Genomic DNA, 27,844 nt, shown 5'->3' with positions numbered 1-27,844 from the left:
TACATATTAAATGTATTTTTTATCTGGAATGTCATCGAAATGATACTGTGTTTTTCCCGTTGCATTTCATTGGGTGTTTCATGATATGAATATCAATATCTTCCATTTTGGTTGTGTTGAATTTGATTGCTTGATTAAGATAATATCTGCCACAGTTTTATATTCTAAGTGAATTTGTCTCCAGTTGTATGTAATAGGTATTTTTGTGGGAAGATATTTTGAGACTGTGTGTAAAAATGCAATTTTTTATCTACTTTCACCCACAAGTTTTAGCATCCATTGAGCTTTGTTGCCTGAATTAATAATGTGCTATTGTAAATGACAACTGGTTTTCTAATTCCATCCTGTCTTCTGCGTTTGCTCTCTGGCATTCTACTTTAAGAAAGAGATATATTTTCTCCCCATGATCTTTCTATCTATTTAAATTATATGGACAAATAGATTTCTACTGTATTTCTTATAATTCATTACTATCACAACTTACTTTGATGCTTAATTTTCCAAGATTTGGCCACTGGGAGCCCCTTCAAGCTGGCTGTGGCTCCTTTCCAAATGCCCTATCTCTCTTTGTGAATTTTCTTTCTTTATGGCTCAAGGTGATCTAAGCTCATCTTGCACATTCCCTAACTTGGCTTTAGATCCTATTCTTTTCTTTAAGGAACTTGTATGTCTTTTTGTATAGAGTGATTTTAGAAACCAAGATCTCATTGCTCCTAGGTTTTCTTGGTGGTCAAAACCAAGAAATATATGTATGTATATACACACATACATACACATACGTTGAATCATTTATTTTGATATTATATATATATGACTTATTATAATTCAATGTGATTATTCACATATACATACATTCATAATACCTCCAATTCCAGCTCAACACCACAGAGTTTATTTTTCTTTCCATACTTGTGCCTCCTTTTGTCAACCATGAGAAACTTGGCTCTCATTATTCTCAACATGTTTTCTTATTTGCTCAACTCCCCTGAATCGAGTAAATCTTCCATCCACACTAGACTTATGTTCACCCCAACAGTTTCCTGGCCTTGGCCCTGGCTGTCACCTGTCTGCCTTTCCAGAATGAAGAAAATAGGAAAGCAAGCACATTACTGGTTTTTGAAAGATATGTGCTTTTCTTTCTTTTTTGTTGGGGTTATAAATGGGAATTACAATACCGTTAGTTAATGTTTCTGACTCACATCAGTTCTACTTGTGTCTACATTTGTGACCATATCTATATCAAGATGGATCCACAGGGGGAAATATTTCTTGAATATAAATCAATATGCAAACGTTCATGTTTATGACATTAAAGATTAGAGGTTTGATAGCATCTAGGATTTATTACTGAGTTCCTTTTAATGATCAGTACATAAAGAATAACATTTAGGTTAGACCAGTGGATATGTCACATTTAACGACTGAGTGACTGAGCTGTCTGTTAGCTAAGGGAACCTCAAATGCAATAAAATACTTAGTTCAGAGGCATTTTGATGGAGTTAAACTGTAAGGTAGTAGTTAATAGATCAACATTTACAGGTAGCCAGATTCAAGTACTGGTTAAGCATCTACTAAATTGTTACCTAGGGCAACTTATTTGACCTCTAGATGTCTTAATTTCTTTATCTGCAGCCCCTACATTGCAAGATCGTTGTGAATTTTGAGTGATAGGCTCTAGGAAAATACTAAGCACCACACTTGGCACATATTAAGTGCACAAAAACAGGTAATAGCTCTCATGGTAATCACTGGTATCATGATTTTTAATTACTACAACTCTCAGTAACAGATGAAGGACCTGGCTTATTAGAATTCTAAATAAATTATACTCTGGAGGCTGAGGTGAGAGCCTCTCTTGAGCCAGGAAGGTCAAAGCGGAAGTAAGCTATGGTTGCTCTGGTGCGCTCCAGCCAGGGTGACAGAGTGAGACCCTATCTCAGAAAGTAAATAAATAAGAGAAATCCAAATAAACTGTTTTTGCAATGCTATATCTTATAGTTTCAATAGTTACTCATAACATGATGACCATGTTGTAAATGCACAGTAAGATTGTCTACATAGGACCATGTTGCTGAATATTTTGAAGGAATATTATGATACATATTTTTCCTTTTTCCAGTTAATAGGAAGAGAATGCATTATCAATTTATGGGGAAACAGTGAATGTGCCACTGCAATATTCACTATATCTGTCAAAATGTACTTTCTGATTAGAAAACACTCTTGATTCTAAAGTCTTTATAAATTATTTCATGAATCAACTCAAATATTTTTATTTAACTGGTATGAATCATGCATAAAAATAGAGGGTATGTTGTGAGTCTTCAGAGATTTAACTTAACTTCTTTGATCATTTGCATAAAGGGTACATCTTTACCAGTTGGCATTGATTGATCCTCTATAGACTGGAGTTAAAATCTAATTTTGCCGTAACAAATTGTGAGGTGGAAATACTGGAGAAACGGATGGCTTGTAACATCAGTAGACATTTCTGGTCCCATTTACATGTGAATATAAACCAAGGATGACTTCTAAGTCCTTTTTACAGTGATTTGAAGTTTACCTTCATCATGCTCCTTTCTTTCATTGATCAATCTGTTTCCTTATTAATGCTAATGTAGATCACTCATGTAGGGAATTTGATGAGAAATACACCAGAAAACTTAAGGTAAATAAGAGTCTCTTGTGACTTAAACTAAAAGACATAAAAAAGTGAGTCTGCCAAAAATATGCACTGCCACATTAACAAAAATTTTAAAAAGGCTTCCAAGACAAGACTGAGCTGTCACAAGTGGGAATACACTTTTTTGAAAAGCATTTCTCAGACAGGGGGAGTGGGAACTTAACCAATGGAATTAAGTCTTACATGTTGAGGAAGATAGCTGTAAGTCAGCTTCTGAAGAATTCTTTTTAAGAGCTGTTTGCTTTTAGTAGAGCAAAAACTATACTGCTAAAATACATTCCAAGTTTTCTTTTCCTCCAGACTTTCTTAGACGGAGATAGAATCTTTTCTAACTAACATGGCCACAAACATTCTTGCTCCTGTGACAGTTGTTGGTCTTGTTCTCATAAGAACCAATTAGCAGAGGGCCTTAGACAAATATTTCAGTGAAATGCTTAATGTGACTCAGTTTCTAAAAGATGAATCTGTGAATACAAAGCCTGCAGGACTAGAGGTCAACCCTGGCTCCCAGCCAGTTCAACAAGGTACTGTGTCTCTGTGACACTTCGCAGGCAGCAGTCAGCTTTCCCTGAGGTCCACAGTTTCACTACATACTCTCCATTTAAACTTCTTCAGCAAGTAATAAAAATCCTTAGAACACTTCAGAGGATTGTTTTTCCCTTTGTTCAGAGACAATAGGTTAAGGGAGAGGTCAGCAAGGGGTAGAGTGGCCCACAATAGGTGAAGCCAGGTGGAAGAACAGACTTTAGTAGACTTTAGAAACGAATGGGGAGGGACTGTCAGTCAATGGGGGATATGCGAGAAATTGGGGTCCAGAAGAGAAAGAAACAGGCTACACAAAGAGCAGATATATTTGCTCTTTTAATATTGACCAGAATTTCATGAGAGAGAATGTATTTCCAGTCCTTTTGTAATAACAGTTGATTTCACAATTATTTTGCAAGGCAGGCATTTTTTCTTATTTTTACAGATGAACAAACAAGTTCAGAGAGGTGAAGTAACTTGCCAACATCACATGAGTTAATAACTGATTAGTGATGGGGCCAAGTTTTACACTCAAACCCAGTATATTTACACATATGCTACTCTTTCTTGCATATGTTTTACCCACCAATAATTTTGTTTTACTATTATGGCCAATATTATTTATTCATATATTTATAAAAGATTTGTTGACTGAAACATATTCTGATACAAGACTGGACACTGGGGATACAATGGTGAGTTCAAACATGGAGAATAGGGTCTAGTCTGGGAGTTAAACGTTAATCAATTAATTACATTAATCTCATATCACAAGAGTATGAAGTGCTGAAAAGATAGGTCCAGGGAATACTAAGTGCTTATAATTGGAGACTTTGCCTGATCAGTGAAATTAGGGAGGAATTTTTAAGAAATAGTCACTTGAGCTAAGACTTGGAGGGAAGGAATCAACTGGATGAAGTGGGGAGGAAAATAATCAAGTGTAAAGACCCTGTTTGGGTAGGAAGCTATGGAAAGTGCGTAGAAGACTCTTGTGACCACGGTAGAGAGAGGAGGGAGGAGTCTTGTGTGAGATGATGCTGGAGACCATCATCCCATGGGTTGCATGGGACCCAGCCATGCAAGACCTTGTAAGTTCCATAAAGTTTTCACCAGAGGGCTCCATGAATCAGGACCAGGTTTGTTAATGAAATATGATGACTTCAGTTCTATAAATGATGGGTTTGACGTATTTGTGTGACAACCAAGAAGAAATGTCAATTAAACAGTCTTTATATACATCGGGAATTCAGAGTAAAGTGCTGGGTTAGAGTTAGAGTTTTAGAATTCAGGCATAAATAATAATAACCAATACAATGAATATGATTGAGATCATCTAGAGAGACTATAGACAAAAACTGGAAGAAGAATAGAATATTCCTTTGCTGAACTCCCATTTCTGCTCTTTGTATCCCCACTTCTTTTTCTACTACCAAGAACCAAAACATTTAATGATTAGGTAAAGGAAAACAATAGAATAAAGTAGAATCCAGAGAAAATGGGAAACACACTGGAGAATTTTTGCCATAGAAGCCAAGGTAGGACAGTTTGATAAAGGAAGGAATGGGCTGCTGTTCTAAATGCTGCCAAGATACCAAATGATTGGAAGACTAAAATATCTTTTAAATTTAGCTACTTTGAGGTTTTTTTTCTGGCCTCAATGGTATATATCCTGTCACTTAAATAGTACATTTTCTTTCTTAATTTGTTTATGCTCTTTATATTCAGTTTTAAGCTAGAATAAAATAGGAACAGTCTGTCAGAAATTATTGGAGGCCAAGGCACAACTTTGTATAGGAAAGTTTCTTTCTTGCACAGTTCTTTCTTTCATATATTAATTCACATATATAACACATATATCAATACAGACAACTTGTAGTTTTCCATACTTTCTTAAAACCTAAGTGAACTTTTAAGTTTCTAGGCCTGTCAGTTAAATATTGACTATTTCTAATATCAATGATTACATTTTTTCTCTTGAAACTCAAATTTAGATGAAAAGCAAAATGTTAATTAAGCATTGATTCAAAAATATAATACATTTTTATTCACATATGAACATTATTTGTAAATATTCTTAAAGTAGTAAATATTGAAAGATCACTTGTCATGGCCCACACCTACTACCAGAAATAAAAGGGTAGAAGTAAGGCAAATGAGATGTCTCTAAAGAACACAGTCCAGTGTGCAATCCTGTATTGGCTTGCCTCCTTCTGTGTCTTAGTAGTTCATGCTGTGAACATTTAAAATCTGTGCTAGTTTGTGTCAAATATACATCGATTTTGAAGCTGCATCAAATAGAAAGCACATCTTAAAATATTTACCTGTGCATAAAGGGAAGAAACGTGCTTGAAGTATCATTAGAATATCAAAAGTATTCAGGACCTTTGTTGAGTGCTTCATTTAATTAGAGACTCTTTACAAGTTAACCACACACAAAAATACATACCCATGTACATACATAGACAAATGTGAAACAGATGATGTGAAAGGTAATTGTAAGAATGAGAATTTGTTTCTGGTTGACTTTAATTCCTCTGAAATCTTTGGTAATTAAGTCATTATCATGATGTATATAGCCTAGAACAAGATTATTTTTTATTTTTACACATTATTTTAGAATATATTTTATAGAAGTTTTGTTTTAAAAAAGAATTTTAGGTGTGATTTTAATACTTTCACTATTCTCACAAAAAATGTAGTTTGGCCATATTTCCTCTAAAATAGCAAAAGAAATTGGATCTTTTAAAATATTTTGCCCCCAAATTATAATAAACTATTGGTAGTTATAAGCTTCCAAATTTAGACAAGCCTAAGAAATCTAATTCCACATCTCATTCCCACTTAAGTTGTATATGAAAAATAACACAGTTCTCCTATACATAGACAGCTCTGGAACATTCCAGTCATGAAGAAATACTTACCTTGATGGAAAATTTGTAATTAATATTTCTTGTAGAACTTCTACTTTGATGAGTGACTAGTGACTATAATTGCTATTTCTTTCTATTTTCATGGTTGATTTCAGGGCACATTCAGAAAATGAAGGTACCACTTTACCATCAGCTGACTCCTGTACCAGTCCTACAAAGATGGACTTATCATATAGTAAGACTGCTAAGCAGTGCCTGGAGGAGATATCTGGTAAGTGACCTCATCGATGCATAGGTCAAACCTAGGAATTTCTGTATTCTCTCCATAAGACTTTTTATTAAATCATATATGTGGTATACTGTTTTTAATGCAAAAATGGACTATATACATCTCATGCTTCAAAGATTGTTAGCTATTTGGCTATTCTGCTTAGGATGATCTCTTTATTACTGTAAAAGTAATGGTAGTCCTTTCAGAAGTGAAGACTTTAAGTCATTTTGCCCTCAGTCAAGTTGAATAAAATCAGAGAAAATCTGGATAATACATTTGGAGATTGAAAATAAACTAATGATTGGCCATGTATATTCTCCATGGCTAATGCAGCCTGCTCTGTCATCAATTCTGTACGATTTAAAACATTTCTACAGGGCGGTTTCAAATGACCATTCTAAAAACCTCTGAAAAGGAAAGTATTTATTATATATAGATGATGTAAGAAAAAAATAATACATATCCCAGACACAGCTATCATGTTTTTGGTGTGTATAAAACGGGATGCTCAGCTTGAGCACAGTGTTTTCTCTAGGGTCCAGGTAAGCCTAAGCATATATGGAAGGCATTTAGTTTAATTTCATTACATATAGATCTATATTCGTGAGGAACCAAGTAACCTCCTAGCAAAATATATTGCCCCTAAAGGGTGAGAGAGTAAAGAGTACTTTATCTGCTCCTAAGTATAATAATGCATGAAAGTAGTGGTATGTCTGTTGTTCTAGGAAATCTCTGGCCCAAGCCTTGTGTATTCACAGCTAAGTTCAAATGAAGAAAACTTTAAAATTAAAATTATTTAATTTTAAAAAATTACTGTGTACTCCAAAGACTCAAAGTATAAGTATTGCTATGAAGCTCAAGTGACATTATCACAAATTTGGGGGTTAACAAACTTCCCCACTTCAGCAGACCTGAAAAACATTTGGCAAGCATTAGACGTGACTACAGCATCCTGCAGTGGATATTGACAACAATTACAGAACAACATCCCAAGGGTACATTTTGGAATCAGCATTAGTTGATAACATTAGGTGTCAGAGGTTTCATATGCAGATGACAACAAAGGCCAGTACTAGGTAGGGGTAGAAATGGTAATGCCAAGACATAGATATAGGGCTAGTAATTGTAGATTTTTCAAATACATAGGGGATGTGTTGACTTTCCATTAACTCTGGGTAGTACCATGGTCAAAATAATGCTATGTGTCTACTATGACCAGATGTTTTGTAAAATTAGCATGGCATGAAGATGTGTATGCCTCATATATTTATACATAAATGTCTTCGATATGCATGTTAAGCACTAGAGCTCAAATCTGTAGGATAAATGAATTTAGTAGAGTTTGAATTGCAATTTTATGTTAGTTTCACAAAGGAACACTGTTTTCAGAAACTAATATATCACAGTATATCTGATTGAATAAATAGTCTATATTTGATGTTTTTCTCCACTTTCTTATTGTCTACCCTTTGATCACTTTTTCATTTTTCCAGTTGATATTTCCTTTTAACATTCTGATTTTTAATAGAATACCTGAAAGTGAATATAAACTAGCAATTAATGTAATAATTTAATGGGTTTATCAGAGAGCATAATATCATTTTGCAGCAATAATCAATTATTTACATAAAATCATAGTTTTCAGTCTAGGATTTTGATAGGAATTCAGTAAAAGAAAGAAAACAGAAAATAAATGGTATAATGAGACTTATCTAATTATGTCAATCTCACTGTCATCTGTTTAAATGCAGCCTGTAGTGGGATAGTGAAAATGTCTCTCATTGCTAACTTGAGACTTCCTGGAAAAATTGTGATATTATTTGCAGTTAGTAAGTTATAAATTGAGTATATAATTGAAGAAATTTAGATGAGGAAATATGAGCAGGCCAGTGACAAGATGACTATCACAGAGAAATTAGATTACATATCTTCATCATTTTAAGATTTTGGTTTATGGGTCACTATTACTCTCTTAACCATTTCTGCCTTAATTTTTAGTGATTTTAGTATCTACATGGGTGTTCTTTGTAACACCTTGGCCTCTCCTCCCATAATTTTGTCTTGCAGTCCCTCCTGAGCTACTTATTCTCATCATCATACCCTAGATCTAGGCACCATCAGAAACTGCTACTTCTCTATGACCTCACTTTCATGCACTGCACTCTCACTGGTCACATTCTCCTATCATTTCAGTATTCTTCCTTTGTTCTCTGACTCCAGCAATGATTCCACTAGGATTTCCAATTCATTGATCCTACCACTTTTTACTGTTCTTCACCAACCTCTGCATATTTTTCTTCTCTCCTTAGTCAGCTAAATTCCTGTAATGAGTGAATGTATTTTTATTTTTATATACCCTAACTCCATTGCCTCTCTCTCACTTAATTGTACTCATTTGATGAAATCATGACCTGGTTACATTTAAATCTCCACCTATTCTATACCAACAATGAATGAACCAGGAGAAAACACATCGCATGTCAATGCAGCTCACTTCACATTCATGACCTCCAACCTCAAGTGACTATGTAATGCTCCTGGCAGTCAGTCTATTTTGTATACCTTTTTTTCTCAAATGTCCGACATCACTGGTCCCATCCTTTCTCTTAACTGATGACCTTGATGTATACTTCACTTAAAAAAGTGAAGCACAAAGAAAAGTTCATGAACCCCTGTCATCACATCTACCCAAGTAAAACATATATACCCACTTAATACCTATTTACTCTGCTTTTACTTAGATTACTCTCTCTTCTCTTTAATGGCTCCCTCCCAACCAAATCACTTATTTTAGGCCATAGCATACTATCATTTCTCCAACCTTAATTTTAAAAAAAACGACTTCCTGGCCGGGCGCAGTGGCTCACGCCTGTAATCCCAGCGCTTTGGGAGGCCAAGGCGGGCAGATCACGAGGTCACGAGATCGAGACCATCCTGGCTAACATGGTGAAATGCTGTCTCTACTAAAAATACAAAAAATTAACCAGGCGTGGTGGCAGGTGCCTGTAGTCCCAGCTACTCGGGAGTTTGAGGCTGGAGAATGGCATGAACCTGGGAGGCAGAGCTTGCAGTGAGCCGAGATCGCGCCACTGCACTCCAGACTGGGAGACAGAGCAAGACTCCATCTCAAAAAAAAAAAAAAAAAAAAAACACACAACTTCCCTTGACCCCAAATTTGTCCTCAAGTGCTGTTGTGATTTATCTCCTCTTACGGCATGCTGTAAAAAGAGCAGGGTTCAATCACAGTCTCTTAGGCTTTTAGCCCCACTTCTCCACTGGAACTGCTCTTATTGAAGTCACCACTAATGTCAACATGGCCAAATCCAAGGCTCAAGGCTCAGGCCTTATCTTATTTCACCTCGCAGCAACTATTTGTCCTCTTCTAAGAAGGTTTCTTCCTTGGTGCTATAGTTTGGATACAGTTTGTTTGGTCTCACCAATTCTCATGTTGAAATTTGATCCCCTTGGTCGGGCATGGTGGCTCACGCTTGTAATTCTAGCACTTTGGGAGGCCGAGGGGGGCAGGTAATGAAATCGGGAGTTTGAAACCAGCCTGGCCAACACAGTGAAACCTCGTCTTTACTAAAAATACAAAAATATAGCTGGTTGTGGTGGCAGACACCTGTAGTCCCAGATACTTGGGAGATTGAGGCAGGAGAATCGCTTGAACCTGGGAGGCGGAGATTGCAGCCTGGGTGACAGAGCTAGACTCCATCTCAAAAAAAAAAAAAAAAAAAGAAATTTGATCTCCAATGTTGTAGGTGGGGCCTCATGGGAGGTGTTTGGATCCCAGGGGCAGGTTCCTCATGAATGGCTTGGTGCCATTCTCCTGGGAGTGAGTGAATTTTCACTGTTAGGTCCCACACAAACTGGCTGTTAAAAGTAACCTGGCACCTTCACTTTCTCTTGTTTATACTCTCACCATATGATCTCTGCACAACAGCTCCCCTTTGCCTTTCACTGTGAGTGGAAGCCGTCTGAAGTCCTCACCAGAAGCAGATGCTGGAAGCAGCTTCTTGTACAGCCTAAAGAACAATGAGTCAAATAAACCTCTTTTCTTCGTAAATTACCCAGATAGTCCTTTATAGCATCACAAATGGACTAAGATACTTGATTTTCATATATCCCCTCTGTTTTCCTCAAACCTTACTGTTCCTTCTTGGTTTCCTTTTCTAGTTATACTTTTTTCTTGACGATTTCTTATGATTTAAATGATCCAGGTCTCTGCTTCTAGGTTTCTCTACCTATAAATGTGATTTAATATCGATATTATCTCATGGCTTTAAATTTCATCTATATTCTAATGGCTTACCAATGTCTCTCTCTGCTCTAGTTCTCTCCCTGGAACTCTGGACTCAAATATCCAATTGCCAACACAATCTTTTCACTTGAATATCTCATAGACATTTCAAACATAATATATCCCAAACTGAACCTCTGATATTAACCTAAAAAGTTGTACCCCTCGAAAACTCTTTACCCAAGTCTTCTCCATTTTGATTAATAAGAATTTCATCCTTCCAGTTGCCCAAGCCTGAAACCTTAGACTTATTCATGGCTCCTTTTTAATGCCTCACACCTGATGTCCTGATATTCTATTCATTATAGTATCTTGTTGGCTCCAGCAGTATTGTTTTCTATTTGTACTCAGAAACAAATGGTGTATATGAATCAGCTTTTTGGGATATTTCTCAGTACTTGAACTCTTGTTATTTTCTCAGAAATTCAGAAACTGAAAAAATTTAGATGACACAACATTGAACTAACTATAAGAAATAAGGTACTAAGATACCCTAGAATAATTGCATTTTAAAAATATATCCAGAATTTGCCACTTCTTCTTTTTTCTACTTTTGTCTATTCAGTGGCATCGCCAATGGATGGTTAGTATATAGATAGCACTCAATAAATGCATGTAAAATGAAATTAATATAATGGATATAGCATTAAAATAAGAACTACACTAAAAAAGGAACCTAATAATTTTCAGAGGAAAACAATAAACAGAAAAGATAGGACTTATATCTTTGGCTTTGGAAGGCACTCAGGAAATAATCACAGTGAACTTAAGACCAATTATACTCAACTGAAGGGGTTGATATAAATGGAAAATAAAAATTTACTTTTCATTATGCCATCACTGAATAATCAAAGAATATGAATAAGAAAATGTTTAGGCATTCTACAGAAGTAATGTTACAGTTCAGAAGCTCTCCCTGTTGAGCTGGGATTTTAAAACAGCACATTATAAAATGGAAGAAAGCCAGGAATTGTGGCTCATACCTGGAATAGTAGCACTTTAGGAGGCCAAGGCAGGACGACTGCTTGAAGCCAGGAGTTCAAGACCAGCCTGGACAACATAGTGAGACCCTGTCACTACAAAAAAAATTCAAATTATCCAGGCATGGTGCTGTATAGCACACATGTAGTCCAATCTACTCAGGAGGCTGAAGAGAGAAGACTGCTTAAGCTCAGAAGTTCAATGCTGCAGGAGCCATGATCATGCCACTGCACTCAAGCCTGGGTGACAGAGCAAGACTTTGTCTCCAAAAAAAAAGGCGGGGAGTTGGGGGGACAGGGGGAGAAGAAGAATAAATTTGTAACACAGGTTGAACATCCATAATTTAAAAATCCAAAATTTTCAGAAGGTCCCAAACTCATAAATTTTTGTGTGGTGACATAATGCCATGAGTGGAAAATTCCAAACCTGACCTCCTGTGACAAATTGCAGTCAAAATGCAGGTGCACAGCATAGTTTATTCAGCATTCTCAGGGGAAAAAATAGTCTGTCAGCCCCTTTAGCTGCTATGTATCTTTTCCATGCACACCCAGATTCCCCCATGCAAGCACACCCACAAAGGGTGATATAATGGCATGTGTGCAGAATGGACATGCCAATGGCAGGTTCCCCACAGTGCCCCACATTGGGTCAAGACCTATATGCATTACACTGTGGTTTTTGTTTTGTTTTTGTTTTTGTTTGTTTGCTTATTTTTCATTCTGTGGCATAAAGATATTGTTGAAAATGTCAAAAAGGCCTGAAGATACCCCTATGGGTAACAGTGATAAGAAAAAAAAAGGAAGCATTTTTTTTTATTTATAGCACAGGAAGTCAAGCTGTTGGAGAGACTAGACCATGGTGTAAGTGGGAAACATCTTCCGGAAGAGAATGGTGTTGGAATGACCACCATATATGACCTGAAGAAACCAAAGGATAAATTGTTGAAGGTCTCCATTGAAAGTGATGAACAGAATTAATGAAAAACAGAAAAATACTGCATAAAGCTAAAAATGAAGATCTCAATTGTGTATTGAAAGAGTGGATCCATCAGTGTCACGTTGTACACATGTCACTTCTTGGTATGATGATGGTTAAATAAGCAAAGATCTTTCGCAATGAACTGGCAATTGAAGGAAACAAAATATTCAATAGGCTGGTTGTGGAAATTTAAGAAAATAAATGGCATTAAATTTTTAAAGATTTGTGGTGATAAATAGTGAAGACATACATTGACTAGTTTGCCAAGATCATTGCCAATGAAAATCTGACTCTGGAACAAATCTTTGATGCTGAAACAACACAAGTTTTGATGCCTCAGAAAGATACTGACACAGAAGATAAGACAGCCCCTACAGGAAGTAAGGATGCCAAGGACAGAGTAACTGAGATTGGATGTACTTATACAGCAGGAACCCATAAATGAAAACTTGCTGTGATAACCAAAAGCTTGCATCCCTGCTATTTTCAGGGAGTGAATTTCTTACCAGTTTATTATTATGCTAACAAAAAGGCTTGGATCACCAGGGACATATTTTCTGTTGGTTTTGCAAACATTTTGTATCAGCAATTCTTGCTCACTGCCAGGAAGCTGGACTGAATGACTGCAAGAATTTGTTTGATTATATTTATTCTACTCATTGTCTAGCTGAAATTATTATCAAAAACAATGTTTATGCCATGTGCTTTCCCCAAAATGTGACTTGTTAATTTAGCCAAGTGACCAGGTGATCCTTCAGTCGATAAAGAATAAATATAAAAACACTTCCTTAAATAGCATGCCAGCAGCAGTGAACAGAGGTATATGTGTGGAAGATTTTCAAAAGGAGTTTAACATGAAGGATGTCATATATGCTGTTGTCAAGCCTTGGAACGCAGTGACTAAAGACATGGTTGTATCTGCCTGGCACAGCCTCTGGTCTGAATCTATGTTCAGTGATGATGATGAACCGGGTGGTGACTTTGAAGGATTCCATATGTCAAATGAGAAAAACAATGATGTCTGACCCTACCTATTCCAAAAATAAATAAATAAATAAATACTTTCAGAGTCCATAAGTAGGCTGGAAAAAGTGGATATCAAAGAAATTTTTAACATTGATAATGAGGCTCCAGTTGTTCATTCATTGAACATTGATGGCATAGCCGAAATGGTGCTGAATTCAGGTGACTGTGATAATAGTAATGATGAAGATAACAATGTTAACACTGCAGAGACAGTGCCTAGAGACAATATGATGGAAATGCATGATGATCTTAGTGAAGAACTAGAGCCGTGTACATTCATTACAGAACAATAAATTATGTCAGTTGATAAAAGTCAGAGAGATTTCTAAGACAAAAACTGTTGTTAAGGAGGCAGATGACTCTGGGGGAAACATTTTAAAAAGCTACACAGCAGAATGCCGCCTCATCCCTAGGGGGCCCACTTCTCGGTCCCTCAGCTGCTTCTGATGTTTCTTCTCACCTAAAAAAAAAAAGACTGTGTACAGTAACCTTTTAATCCAAACACAGCATTGAATGTAGAGATGCAAAGCTTGTGGTTGTTTGTGGTTGCTGTTGTTTCATAGCTGATACAGGTATTCTGGCAATGCTACTGTGCTGCTTAGTGACCTTGAACACATTATTTTTTCACTGCATTAATGCTATGTCACATTTTTTACTGGTAAGTACTTATGTATAAATAACTGCAATAAAATAATTGCCTATTAGTAGCATATAAATTCAGTCAGGAATGATGGTGATGCCACAAAACCACAGATTGTCCAATCCAGTTAGGTGACTGAGATGGAGACACCTTTGATTTCTGATGGTTCAGTGCACATAAACTTTGTTTCATGCAAAAATTTTTTTAAAATGTATAGAATTACCTTCAGGCTATGTGTATAAGATGCATATGAAACACGGGTGAATTTTGACTTGGGTCCCATCCCCAAGATATCTCATTATGTATAGGCAAATATTCCAAAATCTGAAAAAATTCAACGTGCAAAACACTTCTGGTCCCAAGCATTTCTGATAAGGGATATTAAGCCTGTAATAGAATAACCCTATAAAAGAATTAATCTGTCAGAATTCTAAAGCTCATGAGATGTTTTCTATATTAATGATGCCTCTCTTTCTCAGAATCTCCATCCCTTTGTTGGCTTTCCTCTTTCTGAGTTCTGGATGCTAGTGAAACCACAAAGCACATAAGCACTTGAATTTATTGCCAGGTCCTAGCTCAGACTGGCCCACAGAATACCCCTTCCAAGACTGTTTGACATGTGGAAAGAGAAATGTTCTAGGAATTGGAAAAAATAAATTTTGGCTTCAGCACTGCGATTATTTAGCGAGTATTTGGCCTCTGCACTGCGAATTGCTCCCTCATTCTCTTTTCTGTGTGGTGACTATGATGATACTTAATAAACTCAGAAGATTGTTGTGAGATATGGTATTATTCTTCCATCAGTCTTTTCAGTAATTATCACCTGGCATCTTACACATGCCAGGCATCTCAAAATTTGGGAAAACAAATGTGACTAAGAAGTGAGCTCTCCTTTGAAAAAGTAAGAAACAAATAGGTAAAATTTAACACCACAAATAAATGAATAAATAGGCACATGGAAACAACTAACTTAGCTGTAAAGAGTCATGCAGAACCTAAAAGAAGATCAGACATGCATATTGTGGAATTCTAATGAACGATGAAATTGTGGAATAACATTCTAGGTAGAAACAACCTCATGAAAATAATGGGAAACAAATTCTTTTTAACTTATTCTTTTCATTAGTTTCTTTTTGTAAAATTGGGCATTTCTCCTAAACTCACTGAGGTTTCCATAGTTCTGTGATTTTCTGTAACCCCAAGCTTCAAGACTATTGTTGTTGTTGAACTTTTATTGCTCATGGTTGCTGTAGGGGCCTCAATGAGGGATAATTCTTCTTCCCAAGTGAAGTGGCCTTCATGATACAGAATTCTGAGGAAGTTAGTCTTGGCAGGGTAAGATGCAGGTTTTATAAATTTATGAAGTATATATAATGTTCAGAGGCCTGAAAATAATACAGAAAATAAAATGTATAGTGTCTAGAGAGGGGTTTAGGTGAGTTAGGAGTTCTATAGCTTAAGCTCTATTACTGTATATTAAGCCTACCTGCAAGTACTGGTGTCGTTTTGTATGTCTGGTATCCATTGCCCCATCTTCTGATAACAGCACCTTGATTTTCTTTGGGGAGCATTTTCTGCTCATGTGATCTAACTGAAATTGATATAACTGGAGCCAGTGAGAACAATCTATTCACTGACTGCAGTGACTGTTTGAGGACTGGATGTGTGACCCAATCAAGTTTGATCAGAACAAAAAAGACTCAATCTCAAGACTTTTCCTGAGGTTGTTATAAGAGAAGTGGTCTCTTTTTCCACTACACCTAAAACTAATAAAAGAAAAGCTTAGACCTGCTTACAGTGACCTCCACTCTCAAATGAAACAAACATAGAGGAAACAGAACCTAAATCAGGAGAGACCAAATTCAGGGTCATTGTCGGAAATGACTGCGCCCTTGAAAAATCCATGTCTGAAACCATTTCTCCTCTACTTTTGAGTTATGTAACCCTGAAAAAAATCTTTTTGTGCTTACACAAATGTGAAAATCATCCCTATTGCGTGACCCACAAGATGTATGACATGTAAAGATTTGCCATACTATTAAGGAGCAAACTTAAATGGTTCACACTGCAATGAAGATGTGTTAGAAGGATTTGCTAAGTTAGTTGGAGAGCTTAGCTGTTTAAATTTTCACCAATGCAGTAACTCACTTGACGTTATAAAAACATTGTCTTTGACATTAAATGGTAATGAAAGTTTAAAAAGGTGATAAATTATGGTTTGAAGATAAACATCAGAAATGCGTGGCACTCAATAAAGTAGAATACTGGATAAATGACTTTTTCAATTTGAATATTCTTCATAAGTCTTCAGTGTACCTCTCCAAAATGTTTAAGTATATAAGTTAAATTTGCTTTTGCTTATTATGTTCTTTGTGAAGAAACCTAGTTGTATTTACCCAATCTGATGATGGTAGCTCCAATAATTATTATAGTCAGGTGAAGTGTATTATATAATTTGTGCCATTGAAGAAGTAGCTTAATGCTTCCTGCCTTTCCTCTAAGATTCATATCATGGCCTCAATATTACAAAGCTGGCTGAATTAATGGTACAGATTTTACTGCTTTGGCTTGAGTTTTATTCTCACATTCATTGACGGAAAGAATTTGTCCTCAGAGGACATCCCTTTCATCATCTGCCAAGTGATTCTGCCAAATGTAAAGCGAGCCCAAATTTTCATCCCACTGGTACTCAAGGAAGTTTTTCAATTTTTCTTCTATAGGTTCACACTTGCCTTTTTTTTTTTTTGCATGAGACTATCCACCAACATGTTTAACATTTGTTTAATTCACTTCTTAACCTTTATCTGGAATTTATATTCAACCAAAAAATGTTCATAGGTGCCAAGCTGGCTCAATATCAATAAAGCTGGCGTGTCATTTGTAAAAAAAAAATATTAAAATTATTGGATGAATTCAGGAAACCATTTTAGAAAAAGAAGAATTTAGGTTAAACAGAAGGATAAGCGAATGGTTACATGTGCTTTTACTGACTACCAGACTTTGTATTAAAAGTGGGAAATATCTGACATTTACAATCTCTGTAAATGATCACTGAAATTGCCTTTTTTTAATGTTTATAAAGATCAAGAAGATCAAGCTCAGATAATTCAAATCAGTTTAAGTCTTTTACTTAAATCGCCACATTATAATTATGTTTACTAAAGAGCTGAAAAGCATTCCTTTCCAGCATATTATAATGGCTATAACTTATTTTAGGTCTTGGCGTAGTTAGAATGATTCACATTTTTCCTACTGACTGGGCGTATTTGTCTCCTTTGCAGTGCGACTTCCTCCTCTTCCTTGTATAACATACATCTATATGTGTGAATACAAACAAATATAAAAACATCTGTATATGAATGTACACCCAAAGCAAGCAGGATGGCTGTCTCCAGAGAAGGAATAAGTGGGTTCCCCACTGTCGCTCAGGGTAAATGTGGACTGATGTAGTTCTGGGACAAACCTACTGTAACCACAAGTTAATAACAATATCTTTGAACAAAGAAACAGACAGAAACCCCCTTTTGATAAGCCCTTTCTACAATCCCCTCCTTGCTGGCTCCATTGGACTCAGCTCATCCTTTCCAGGGTTCACCCCCCCCAGAGGGATTAAATTTCCTGTCTCATTGAATCAGAAAGAACCATGTGATTTAATCTGACAAATGAAATACAAATGGAAAAATGACATGGGATGTTCCTGAGCAGAAACTTAAGAGCCATTGCTTGGATCTCTCACCTCTCTTTTCTTTTGGTCATAAAATCAACATGTCCCAGACTAGGATTGCTCTTGCAGCACGGTTGTTAGAATAAAGAATACCTGAGAGAGAGCTGTAACAAACACAGAGTGGACATTAATGTCAGCAAAAGTACATCTTTGTATTGAATGCCACTGAAGTTTCTAAACCATTTGTAAATGCAATATAACAATCTAAGTCAGGATTTCTCAACTTTGGCACTATGGACGTTGTAAAATTCATAATTCTTTTTTGCTTGGGGGTGGTTTATCATTGTAGGATGTTTAGCAACATCATTGGCCACTTCCCTTTAGATATCACCACCACACCCACAGTTGTGATAATGAAAAATGTTTCCAGATATTGCCAAATATCCCTTGGGGGAAAAACCATCCCCAGTTGAAAACCACTAATCTCAGCATAGTAGTTCTCAAAGGGGGTTTTCAGAGCCAGCAGTATCTGGAAATATGTTAGAAATACAAAGTCCCAGGACCCTCCGAGTACAACTGAATGAGCAGTTATATGGCTGGGGCACAGCAAACTGTGTTTTAATAAGCCCTCCAAGTGGTTCTGAACATACGAAGCTTGAGAACCACAGGTTTAAACTGATTGGTATATATATATAAGCAGTCTTGAATAAGGAAAGGGCATAAATATTGCTTTTATTTACAGATGAATAAGGTCAACTCTTTTGATATATAAAGCATTAGAATTGCAGTTTTTGTGAATCTGTAAGGCTTTAGGGTATATTAGCATATATACTAGTGTAACAAATGTTAAATACGTTGAAATTTCATAATTTGAACAAATTTCACTATGGTCTCAGGACTTGGAAATTCACTGAGTCACAATAACTCAGAATGAAGGAAAAAACTTTTCTACTTAGGAATTCTAAGGGGAGTGTCATTTTGGTCTTCCAAAAAATACTTTACAAAATTATGTTTTTAGGAGCATAACTGTCAGTTTCAATTATCTGATATTTGTACTCTAATTTTATTTAGCACATTTTATATAAACGAGTAGTATTTAAAAAGTATAGAATTGAGAATGAGTATCAATAATTCACAGATTTCTTTATTGCAGAATTTTGTCACAAGTAATTGCTGTTCTTTCCATCTAATTTCCTTTTCATATCTATAAAATGGATCTAAGTCTGATTTACCTTGAAAGGTGGGGCATAAGGAATAATTAACTTTGCAAAGTAAGTGGTTATTATGTGTAAAGTTATAGGCAATGCGTATTATAATGCTAATATATATAGTTATGAGATTGGGTATTTCCTCTAGTTGAGATTGGCAATAGGAGGTAGAAAATCACAATTAATTTTGCCACATTAGCTCTGAAAATGATGAAGATAATATTTCTGCATATTTCTCCACTTTCCCTCATTGATAAAGGAGAAATCCCTATTTTTCTGTTTGTGAGCAGAAAATCTTCAGAAGTTAAATACTAAAAAGTCGATAGTCTTCTTCTTAACTGTCAATGGTACCCATGATTTCTGCTATACTATATATTTGTTTTTTAAAGGTGTCTTAAAATCAGAATTTTATGGTGGTGTAGTGTACATACCAGTACAAGGTAAATACAAGAAAATTATCTTTAGGTTTTCTGTTTTTATGAAAACATTAAAAAATAAGAGCTGATTATGCTGTGATAGGCTTATGAAATAGACCCGGAAAAATGCAATATCAAAAGGCACAATGTGCATTTTGTGTTATCTGTGACATTATTATGTTCCACACACTTGACCATAAACTTTCAATTTTATGCTTTGAGTCAAAATATGAAGGGAAACCCCTTTTGAGTAATTTTTTTTCTTTCTCTTTCCTTTTTGTTTCTACAAAAAGGCTGTAAGAAATCTTTATCATCACATTAGGATTTTAGGATTCAAAATAAAAAGCCTTTGACTTTGTTCTTTAAAAGATGAGGGAAGTCTTTCCCTTTAAAGCATTATCTCCTAGCGGGTGGAGAGTGTCATGCTTCATTTTTTAGGTCCTTTACACTCTTGAATTTGATTTGTGCTTTTACAGCACAAATCCCAACATTCAGAAGGGAGATCTGCCTGCTTCAGCTGCCTGCAGCTACAGAGAATTAGTCTGTCATTCTCGGCATCGGGGAGTGTGTGTTGTGTATGTGAGGGTGTGAGTGTGTGTGTCCGTGTTTGAGATTGGGTGGCTGAGAGTCATTTAAATGTGCATAAGGTTAATAGTGGAAGATCTCATACAGGCTTGGCTCTGAAACCTGTGGCATTCTACGCTGGACAGCCGTTCCCGTGCCTCTGTTTTAATTTGGCAGGATGTTTGCTGCCATGGCAGCCAGCAGCATCCACTGCAGCAGCAAGGAAGAGCCATAGATCTGAGAATGCAGGTGGAATACTAAAATGTAAGAGGCTCGTGCAGGGCTGGGCTTCAGTGCTTAATTCCTGCTCTTCCTGGGCTCCTATGGGAAGGCTGTACTTGCTGCACTGTGTCAGCTCGTTAGAGTAAAGGGTTACAGACCTAGGTCAGTTAAGGGCTGGTGAAAGGCAGGGGAAGAAAAAAAAAAAAAAGCAAAAAGCAAGAGACCTCAGCTCGTGCTTCACCTCCTGGCGTTTCGGGACACAGAAGCAATAGAGGGAAATGTGTACCCATCCTCCTGCTGAGACATGTGATTGGATGAAGACGGGCAAACGTAGTTGGCTTCCTGGACTACTTTTCAGCTGGAGGAGGGTCTTTGGTGAACTCTTTTCTGCTTCAGATATATTCGAGCAAAATATTTGTAAGTACTGCTGATTAGTAAAATGATGTGTCAAGCTAAATTGGGGGCAAATAATTATATATACTATATCTCTAGAATCTTCTGTGAATGTGTGAGCTTGAGCTTTTATTGAAGTGCATGTGATAATCAAAATCAAATGGATCAGTTACAATCACAGTGTAAAAAGGCAATATGAAGTCCAATTGAAAGGAAGGAGCCACTGAAGAATCATGCAGCGGCCTGCTGAACTCTCTGTGTTCCGGAGCAAAGAAGTAAGGAGAAAGGGAGCTTGCCTTCAGAAACAAAAGTCTCTGACCAATCTTTCCCTCACCAGTGATGGGGAGAGGAGACCCACGGTGCGCATTTCCAACTGGTTTGGAAATGCTGCCAAGGCCAGCCAGAGAGAAGCCAGCTATGCAGAGCGGCGCTCACTGTCCAGGTTTCTCTCGCGGTCTGTGCAGTCCCTATATCACACCAGCAGCTCAGCCTGGAACCTCCTGCCTGCTGGGGGCAGCCAGTCAGACAGTGAAGACTTAGAGGAATTGTCTGCAAGAAGAGGCTTGGAAGGTGAGAGTGATGAAGATAGTAGGTCTGAAGATGAAAACGTGTCCTCCAAGCCAAGCAGCATCAGCAGAAGCTGGGCTGAAGAGGAGGGAGAAAGCTGTTTGCGGGAAGGGACAGCTCATCTGGATGAGGAGGTGATCCTTACCATGCTGGGTGATCTGGAACAGGCACTTTACACTGACTTATTAGGTAAGTCCAATTTGTTCCTAAAAACATGTATGGGATTTTAAGAAATTTCATAGTCTCTTATGAAATTATTTGCATTTGCCAAATAGCTTTCATGTTTTTAGACTGATTTTTAAAAATATATGGTTACATTTTAAATTCCTGTTTCTCGAAATGATTTTTTTAAAATTTTTTGGTAAAACTGAGCTATGAGCACCACTGGTAAGGTTCATTTGGAGAAAGTAAATTCCAGAAATCTGCCATGGGCATTATTAGCCTCGCCTAGTGTCCAGTACCTTTTAGACATCCATAAATAGGTTAACATTTTAAAACTCCAAACATGTTTTTCACCTACTCATTAAAGGGGCCTATTTGTTCAACTTCCCTCAAGGTGACCTCATCACAGATAAGGGATGAATAATGAATGGCCTCCTGGGTAAATTTTCTGTAGAGTTAAGTTTCTTCTGCTGCCTTCCTGCTACCTGAATAGAAGGCTTCTTCTATACCTCAGTGACAAGCCCTGTTTATTGCAGTAACAGTTTCAGAAATGCAAAAATACCTTTTTTCTTTTCTCTTTTGTTTCAGTGTTTGACTAAAACTAGTTCTGCATGTGCATATTATAAGTATTTAAGCTACTATGTAGATGACTATGAACTGTTTTCATACTTTAGAAACTAGGCCTTTTTGATAACATGAGTTTCAGTAGTAACTTCTGGCATAATCTTTAACTAAGAAGAGGTCAAGTGATTCTATAGTTTGTGACTAAACTTTAAATGTCAACTGTGCCACCTACCTAAACAGCTAACATGTGAACATTTTAATTATTATTTCTGAATTCAGTGTTGTACCAAAATATATTTACATCATACAGTCCCTTCTTCCATAAGTATTAAATTACTGGCCGTATCATATTTTATGTCAATGTGTATTTCCACAAAAGACTTCATATTGGGCTCCTGAAATTGAAAGGAATTAAACCTGGGCAATGATCTCTTTGTTTCTGATTCATGAAACTAATGCTAAATGCAGGCTTGTTTTTACTCTTAATGTAGACCCTCCTGTTACAAGATGTTTTATGAGGTTTTCTGGATTCTTTTAGTGAACCAGTTTTAGAAGAAGAAAGCTTATAGAGACAGCAGAGGCAAATATTGTTCAATTTTTCATGTCAGTTTGGTTTTAAAAGAGTAATGTTTCCACAGTTGTCAGAATAGCGATTTCTGAATCTGAATACACCAGGTGCTCCATCACTGAAGATTTAGTTTTGCACCATTGTATGATTTCTGTGATGAACTGCTTCTCATAAAGGGCTATGTGCAGCACAAAGGCGAGAGAAAGTCTTAATCTTTATGAAGCTTTTTCTTTTTTGGATCCTCTGGAACTGTAGAATCAGATAATATTCCTCTTTTGCTTTTGAAGTGGTATTATTTATCTTGTTCTCAGTATCTCTTAAGTATTTACAAAGATATGAACTGAGTGCAGTCCCCTGACAGCATTTGATGCTTACTCAGTTAAATTATAGCATGCTGTGGGTGGGTGTATATATGACATGTGCCTTTTTGTGCATAAATAACTTGAAGCATTTTTGTCAGAAGGTAACCTCTCAAAAGAAGCTGGTATGCCTTGGTTTTTCAAGAGCATCTGCTTATTGTATTTATGTGATTATTCTGTTTAAGTATTTTTTCTTACTTATGCCAGTATTCAAAAATGCAAGTGAAAAAGTAAGGGGAAGTTTATTCAAATAGCTGTGATATGAATAATCATATCTCCAGATAATGAAGCATTCTGATGCAATTCCCTAAATAATGATCCATGTTAAGTTGTTGAATATATCTACGCCCACAGCACACAGGAATTCCAGAATTTCTAACACGTGCTTCAGTAGGTTCTGCTTACGACTCAAAATGGCCTCTTCCAAGTTAGTTTTTAGGTGGGGTTCCTTGAGGTTAATTCTTTACTCTTAGATATGCCCCTAAATCAGACAGATTAAGGTTTATCCTATAACCATAGAGGAGCACATTTTAAAAGTAACTATAAAGCTTTTGGCCATATTTTGCTATTTTTCTCCAAAGTGTCAAGATTAACCAGAGGAGTTTAAAAATGTTCATCCAAATCACTAGTAGGGCCACCCACAAAACTAGAGTTATTTCACACAATAAATCAGGAAGCTGTACTCTATATAACATTTGTAATATGGATGGGGTAGAGGGCATAATTCTCTGAGAATAAGGTTTATTCATATAGATTTGATTTCCTATTAAAAGATGGCAATGCTGGCAGTGTTAATTGCAATGTGTGTGTATAATTAAAGCCTAAAAATTAAGAGCAACATCACAGATTAAATGGTCTGTCTGCCACCAGATAGTAACGTAGGAGTATCAAATTGACGCTGTTATTTTTTTTCTCTACTAAAGAACACCTTATGAGCAGTGAGAAAGCACTTTGCACCAATGTTAAAAACTCAAGTAGATTTCAGAATATACCGTTCTGGAAAATGTGTGGAAGCCGTTCCATTGTGTTTGACATATAGGAAGCCTCTTTCAGGAATAATGGTTGACTTCAAGACTATGCAAGTAGGAGGAGACACAACATTACTATGATTAAATGCATTTCTCATGTGCATTTTTCTGGTAACTTTTATTGTTGCTAAACATTTAATTTTATTTTTGCTTTTATATTTGGGCTTTGCAATTGTGTTTTTCCCCCAAAGCCTCTGGACCTCACTCAGACACAAATTTATAGGATATTTAAGACTATGCCATCAGTCCTTAGGGAGTTTGTAAGTACATTTAGTTTTATCTTGCCTTTTGTAGGTCATTGAAAACATTTACTGCAATAAATTTTGCTTTGGTTATTATCTTTCATGACATGAACAAGGCAGCAGTTATGTTTTGCTCAATAAGTGTTGGGAATTTCAGGTCCATTTGTCTGTCATGAGGAGGGCAGTGTCGTAAGTGAATGTCATGATGAAAAAAACCTAAGGAATGAGGGAGGCTTTGGTTCTAACACATGAGAGAAACCAGATAAACAATGAATTCAGTTAGAAGAATCCAAGGATCTAAGATACCTGTTGGATTGGAAAAAAGAAATTGAAAAGGAAATGAAGTAGATGTGAAAATATATTTAGTGAAACAGCATGTCTGAAAATACAACGTTCTTAAAATTAATATAAAAAGATGGAACATAATTGAGATATTAATTTTAATATTCCAGTTAGCAAGTGATTGAGATGCAGCTGGATTACAACTGAAAAGTTTTCCTGGGGGAAGGAGGAAAGGGATAGGAACATGTAATGATGTGTTCTAGGAATCTGTGTGAGGTCAATTACTTGTACCTCCCCCCACCAAAATAAAAAAAAAGGTCATCTCAACATACTCCTTCTTTCATGACTTTTTATCTTTCACCTGCAATCTAAGATGCCAATAACTGTATGAAATCTTTCGTATTGAATCTTAAGTTTAGTGCTTCTCCAATTTTGTCCCCTTCACTACTTATTTTGACCCAGTTTGAATAAGTTTCTTCTTTGTATGTCTCTTCCTTGACTATAATAATTTTATTTCCAGTCTGTAAGATTTTCTCTACAAAACTTCTTTTTCTTCATAGTTCTCTCAGATTATTTGGAAGTGAAAGGTAGACTTCTTTATAGCCATCTCTGAAATACCCTGTGTTATATGTATGAGGAGAAGTATGGGAAGAATTTCCAGGAAGAATGTGATCAGTCTCAAGGGTTATTAACAGTTCTGAGTTCTAAAAGAATAACGTTAATCTATAGGATTAGTGATTGTTTGAATTTAATTAGTGTAGAGAAAGTTTGTCATGTGCATGAAATCCCAACATGTGTTTTATTATTCTTTAAAAATATTTACCTCAGGAAAGTTTCTTAGTACTTTATGTTTGAAATAATGATGTTATTATTAAGTATACTTTAATTGTTCAAATGATTTGTAAATTCAAGGGAAGAAATTTACAGGCTGGCAGCACAATGGTGGCTGTTTTGTCAACCACCCAAGGTGAGGAATAATGAACAAAGTAGTAATGTTTGCCTGAAAAATATAGTAAAGGAATTAGCGGTTGTCTTGCAATATTTGAGTGGCTGCCTTGGTAAAGACAGTGTAAATTTGTTCATTTGGTTTCAGATCCACTGGAACCACGGGGTGAAAGTTTAAGGGAGACAAATTTTTGCTTATCCCCCATAAATGTTTTATATTTTGACCTGCTACTAGAAGGAGCCATCTCTTACTGGTGAGGTGGAGGCCTTTCCAATGTTGGTGTTTTCAGGCATAGGCAGATGGCCTTGTCCCATGTGGGACAGATGAATGCTGTGGCCAAGAGCTAAGGCAAGACGATCTCTGAAATCCCCACCAACTGCATGATTGTGATGATAAGTGTTAAAGGGGCACATTTGTTATAGATTTTTAAAAATCTGACCTGAGTATTAAGGAAGTAAATTAACAGGTTAAATAGTTAGCTATATTCCTAAAACAGATTATAGATGCACATCTTGACTCCTCTATGTGACAATTTTCATAGTGTAATTTAATACATACTATTTTTTGCTTTTCATTTTGTTCCCTTTCTTTTTCTTCCATCCTCTTTCCATTCCATTCCCTTCCCAGCCATCCCATCTACTTCCTTTTTCTCTGTCTCCTCTCCTTCCCTGTCCCTCTCTTAATCTATCCATTCCAATTCCCTCCTTCCTTACTGTTTTCACTTTTATTGAAAGTGCCCATCACTAGACATCCTCTTCAGTCCAAATTGAACACAATAAAAACTGTGCTTCCACTACTCTCTTTTCATGTTCTTCCTATTATCTAGACTCACTGGCTTTAGAAGGTGACTAGCTTGGGGAAGTATTGTATGACTATAAACAAAATGGCTTAAGGACACTTCTGCCCGCAGTTGATAGGTGGTGATTGTATCAGGCCAGCGTTAGTCATACTTGCAGAGCTATTTGTTTCATGCTCATTAGATACAAACATTTTGAGTTTAGATGCCTAGGAATTTACTTGAACTCTAGTATCATTGATAGAACTGTAGAAACTGGAGAAGTAATTAAAAATAAAACCATTCAATATTGTCAGTCTTTGTCCATGAGTCTAATAAAAGACTTCAAAAGCTATTGCTTCCATAAGAAAAGACCTCAGCCGGGCATAGTGGCTCACGCCTGAAATCCCAGCACTTTGGGAGGCCAAGGCGGGTGGATCATTTGAGGTCAGCAGTTTGAGAGCATTACGACCAACATGGTGAAACCCCATCTCTACTCAATACAAAAATTAGCCGGGCATGGTGGCAAGGGCCTGATATCAGCTACTTGAGAGGCTGAAGCAGGGGAATCGCTTGAATTCCAGAGGTGGAGGTTGCAGTGATCCAAGATGACGCCACTGCACTCCAGCCTGTGCAAAAGAGTGAGACTCTGTCTAAAAATAAAAATAAAATAAAAAAATAAAAGGCCTCTAATTTATTCCCCAGATTCCAAATATGTACTTTTTACATAAGGCAAATTTACCTCAAGTATTCTGAGTACACCTAGAACACCTTGAAATAATTAGGATCCTAATGATCATAGATTTTTTTTATTTTACTTTAAGTTCTGGGATACATGTGCAGAATGTGCAGGTTTTTTACATAGATATATACATGCCATGGTGGTTTGCTGCACCCATCAACCCGTCATCTACATTAGGTATTTCTCCTAATGCTATCCCTCCCCTTGACCCCCCCCACCCACCAACAGGCCCCGGTGTGTGATGTTCCCCTCCCTGTGTCCATGTGTTCTCATTGTTCAACTCCCACTCGTGAGTGAGAACGTGTGGTGTTCAGTTTTCTGCTCCTGTGTTAGTTTGCAGAGAATGGTTTCTAGTTTCATCCACGTCCCTGCGAAGGACATGAACTCATCCATTTTTATGGCTGCATAGTATTCCATGGTGTATATGTGCCACATTTTCTTTATGCAGTCTATCATTGATGGGCATTTGGGTTTGTTTCAAGTCTTTGCTATTGTGAACAGTGCTGCAATAAACATACGTGTGCATGTGTCTTTATAATAGAATGATTTATAATCCTTTGGTTATATACTCATTAATGGGATTGCTAGATCAAATGGTATTTCTGGTTCTAGATCCTTGAGGAATCGCACACTGTCTTCCACAGTGGTTGAACTAATATATACTCCCACCAACAGTGTAAAGGCATTCCTATTTCTCCACATCCTCTCTAGCATCTGTTGTTTCTTGACTTTTTAATGATCGCCATTCTAACCGGCGTGAGATGGTATCTCATTGTGGTTTTGATTTGCATTTCTCTAATGACCAGTGGATGATGAGCTTTCTTTCATATGTTTGTTGGCTGCATAAATGTCTTCTTTTCAGAGGTCT

The 27,844-nt window shown here is 36.6% G+C and overlaps 1 protein-coding gene across 8 annotated transcripts in view; it reads left to right on the top strand.

Moving 5' to 3' along the window:
* NAV3 (neuron navigator 3) overlaps positions 1–27,844 on the top strand; it is a 657,172-nt gene that overhangs the window by 457,908 nt on the left and 171,420 nt on the right. For all 8 annotated transcript variants that reach the window (XM_030819929.1, XM_030819928.1, XM_003259582.3 and 5 more), the window contains one exon: positions 6,234–6,349. In XM_030819929.1, the coding sequence (XP_030675789.1) occupies positions 6,234–6,349 (116 nt within the window). The remainder of the gene's footprint in view (positions 1–6,233; positions 6,350–27,844) is intronic.

Source organism: Nomascus leucogenys, chromosome 10 (assembly GCF_006542625.1).
Source record: "Nomascus leucogenys isolate Asia chromosome 10, Asia_NLE_v1, whole genome shotgun sequence".
Lineage (NCBI taxonomy): Eukaryota > Metazoa > Chordata > Mammalia > Primates > Hylobatidae > Nomascus > Nomascus leucogenys.
Note: the sequence above shows the minus strand (reverse complement) of the source record. Positions and strands in the feature narration are given on the sequence as shown.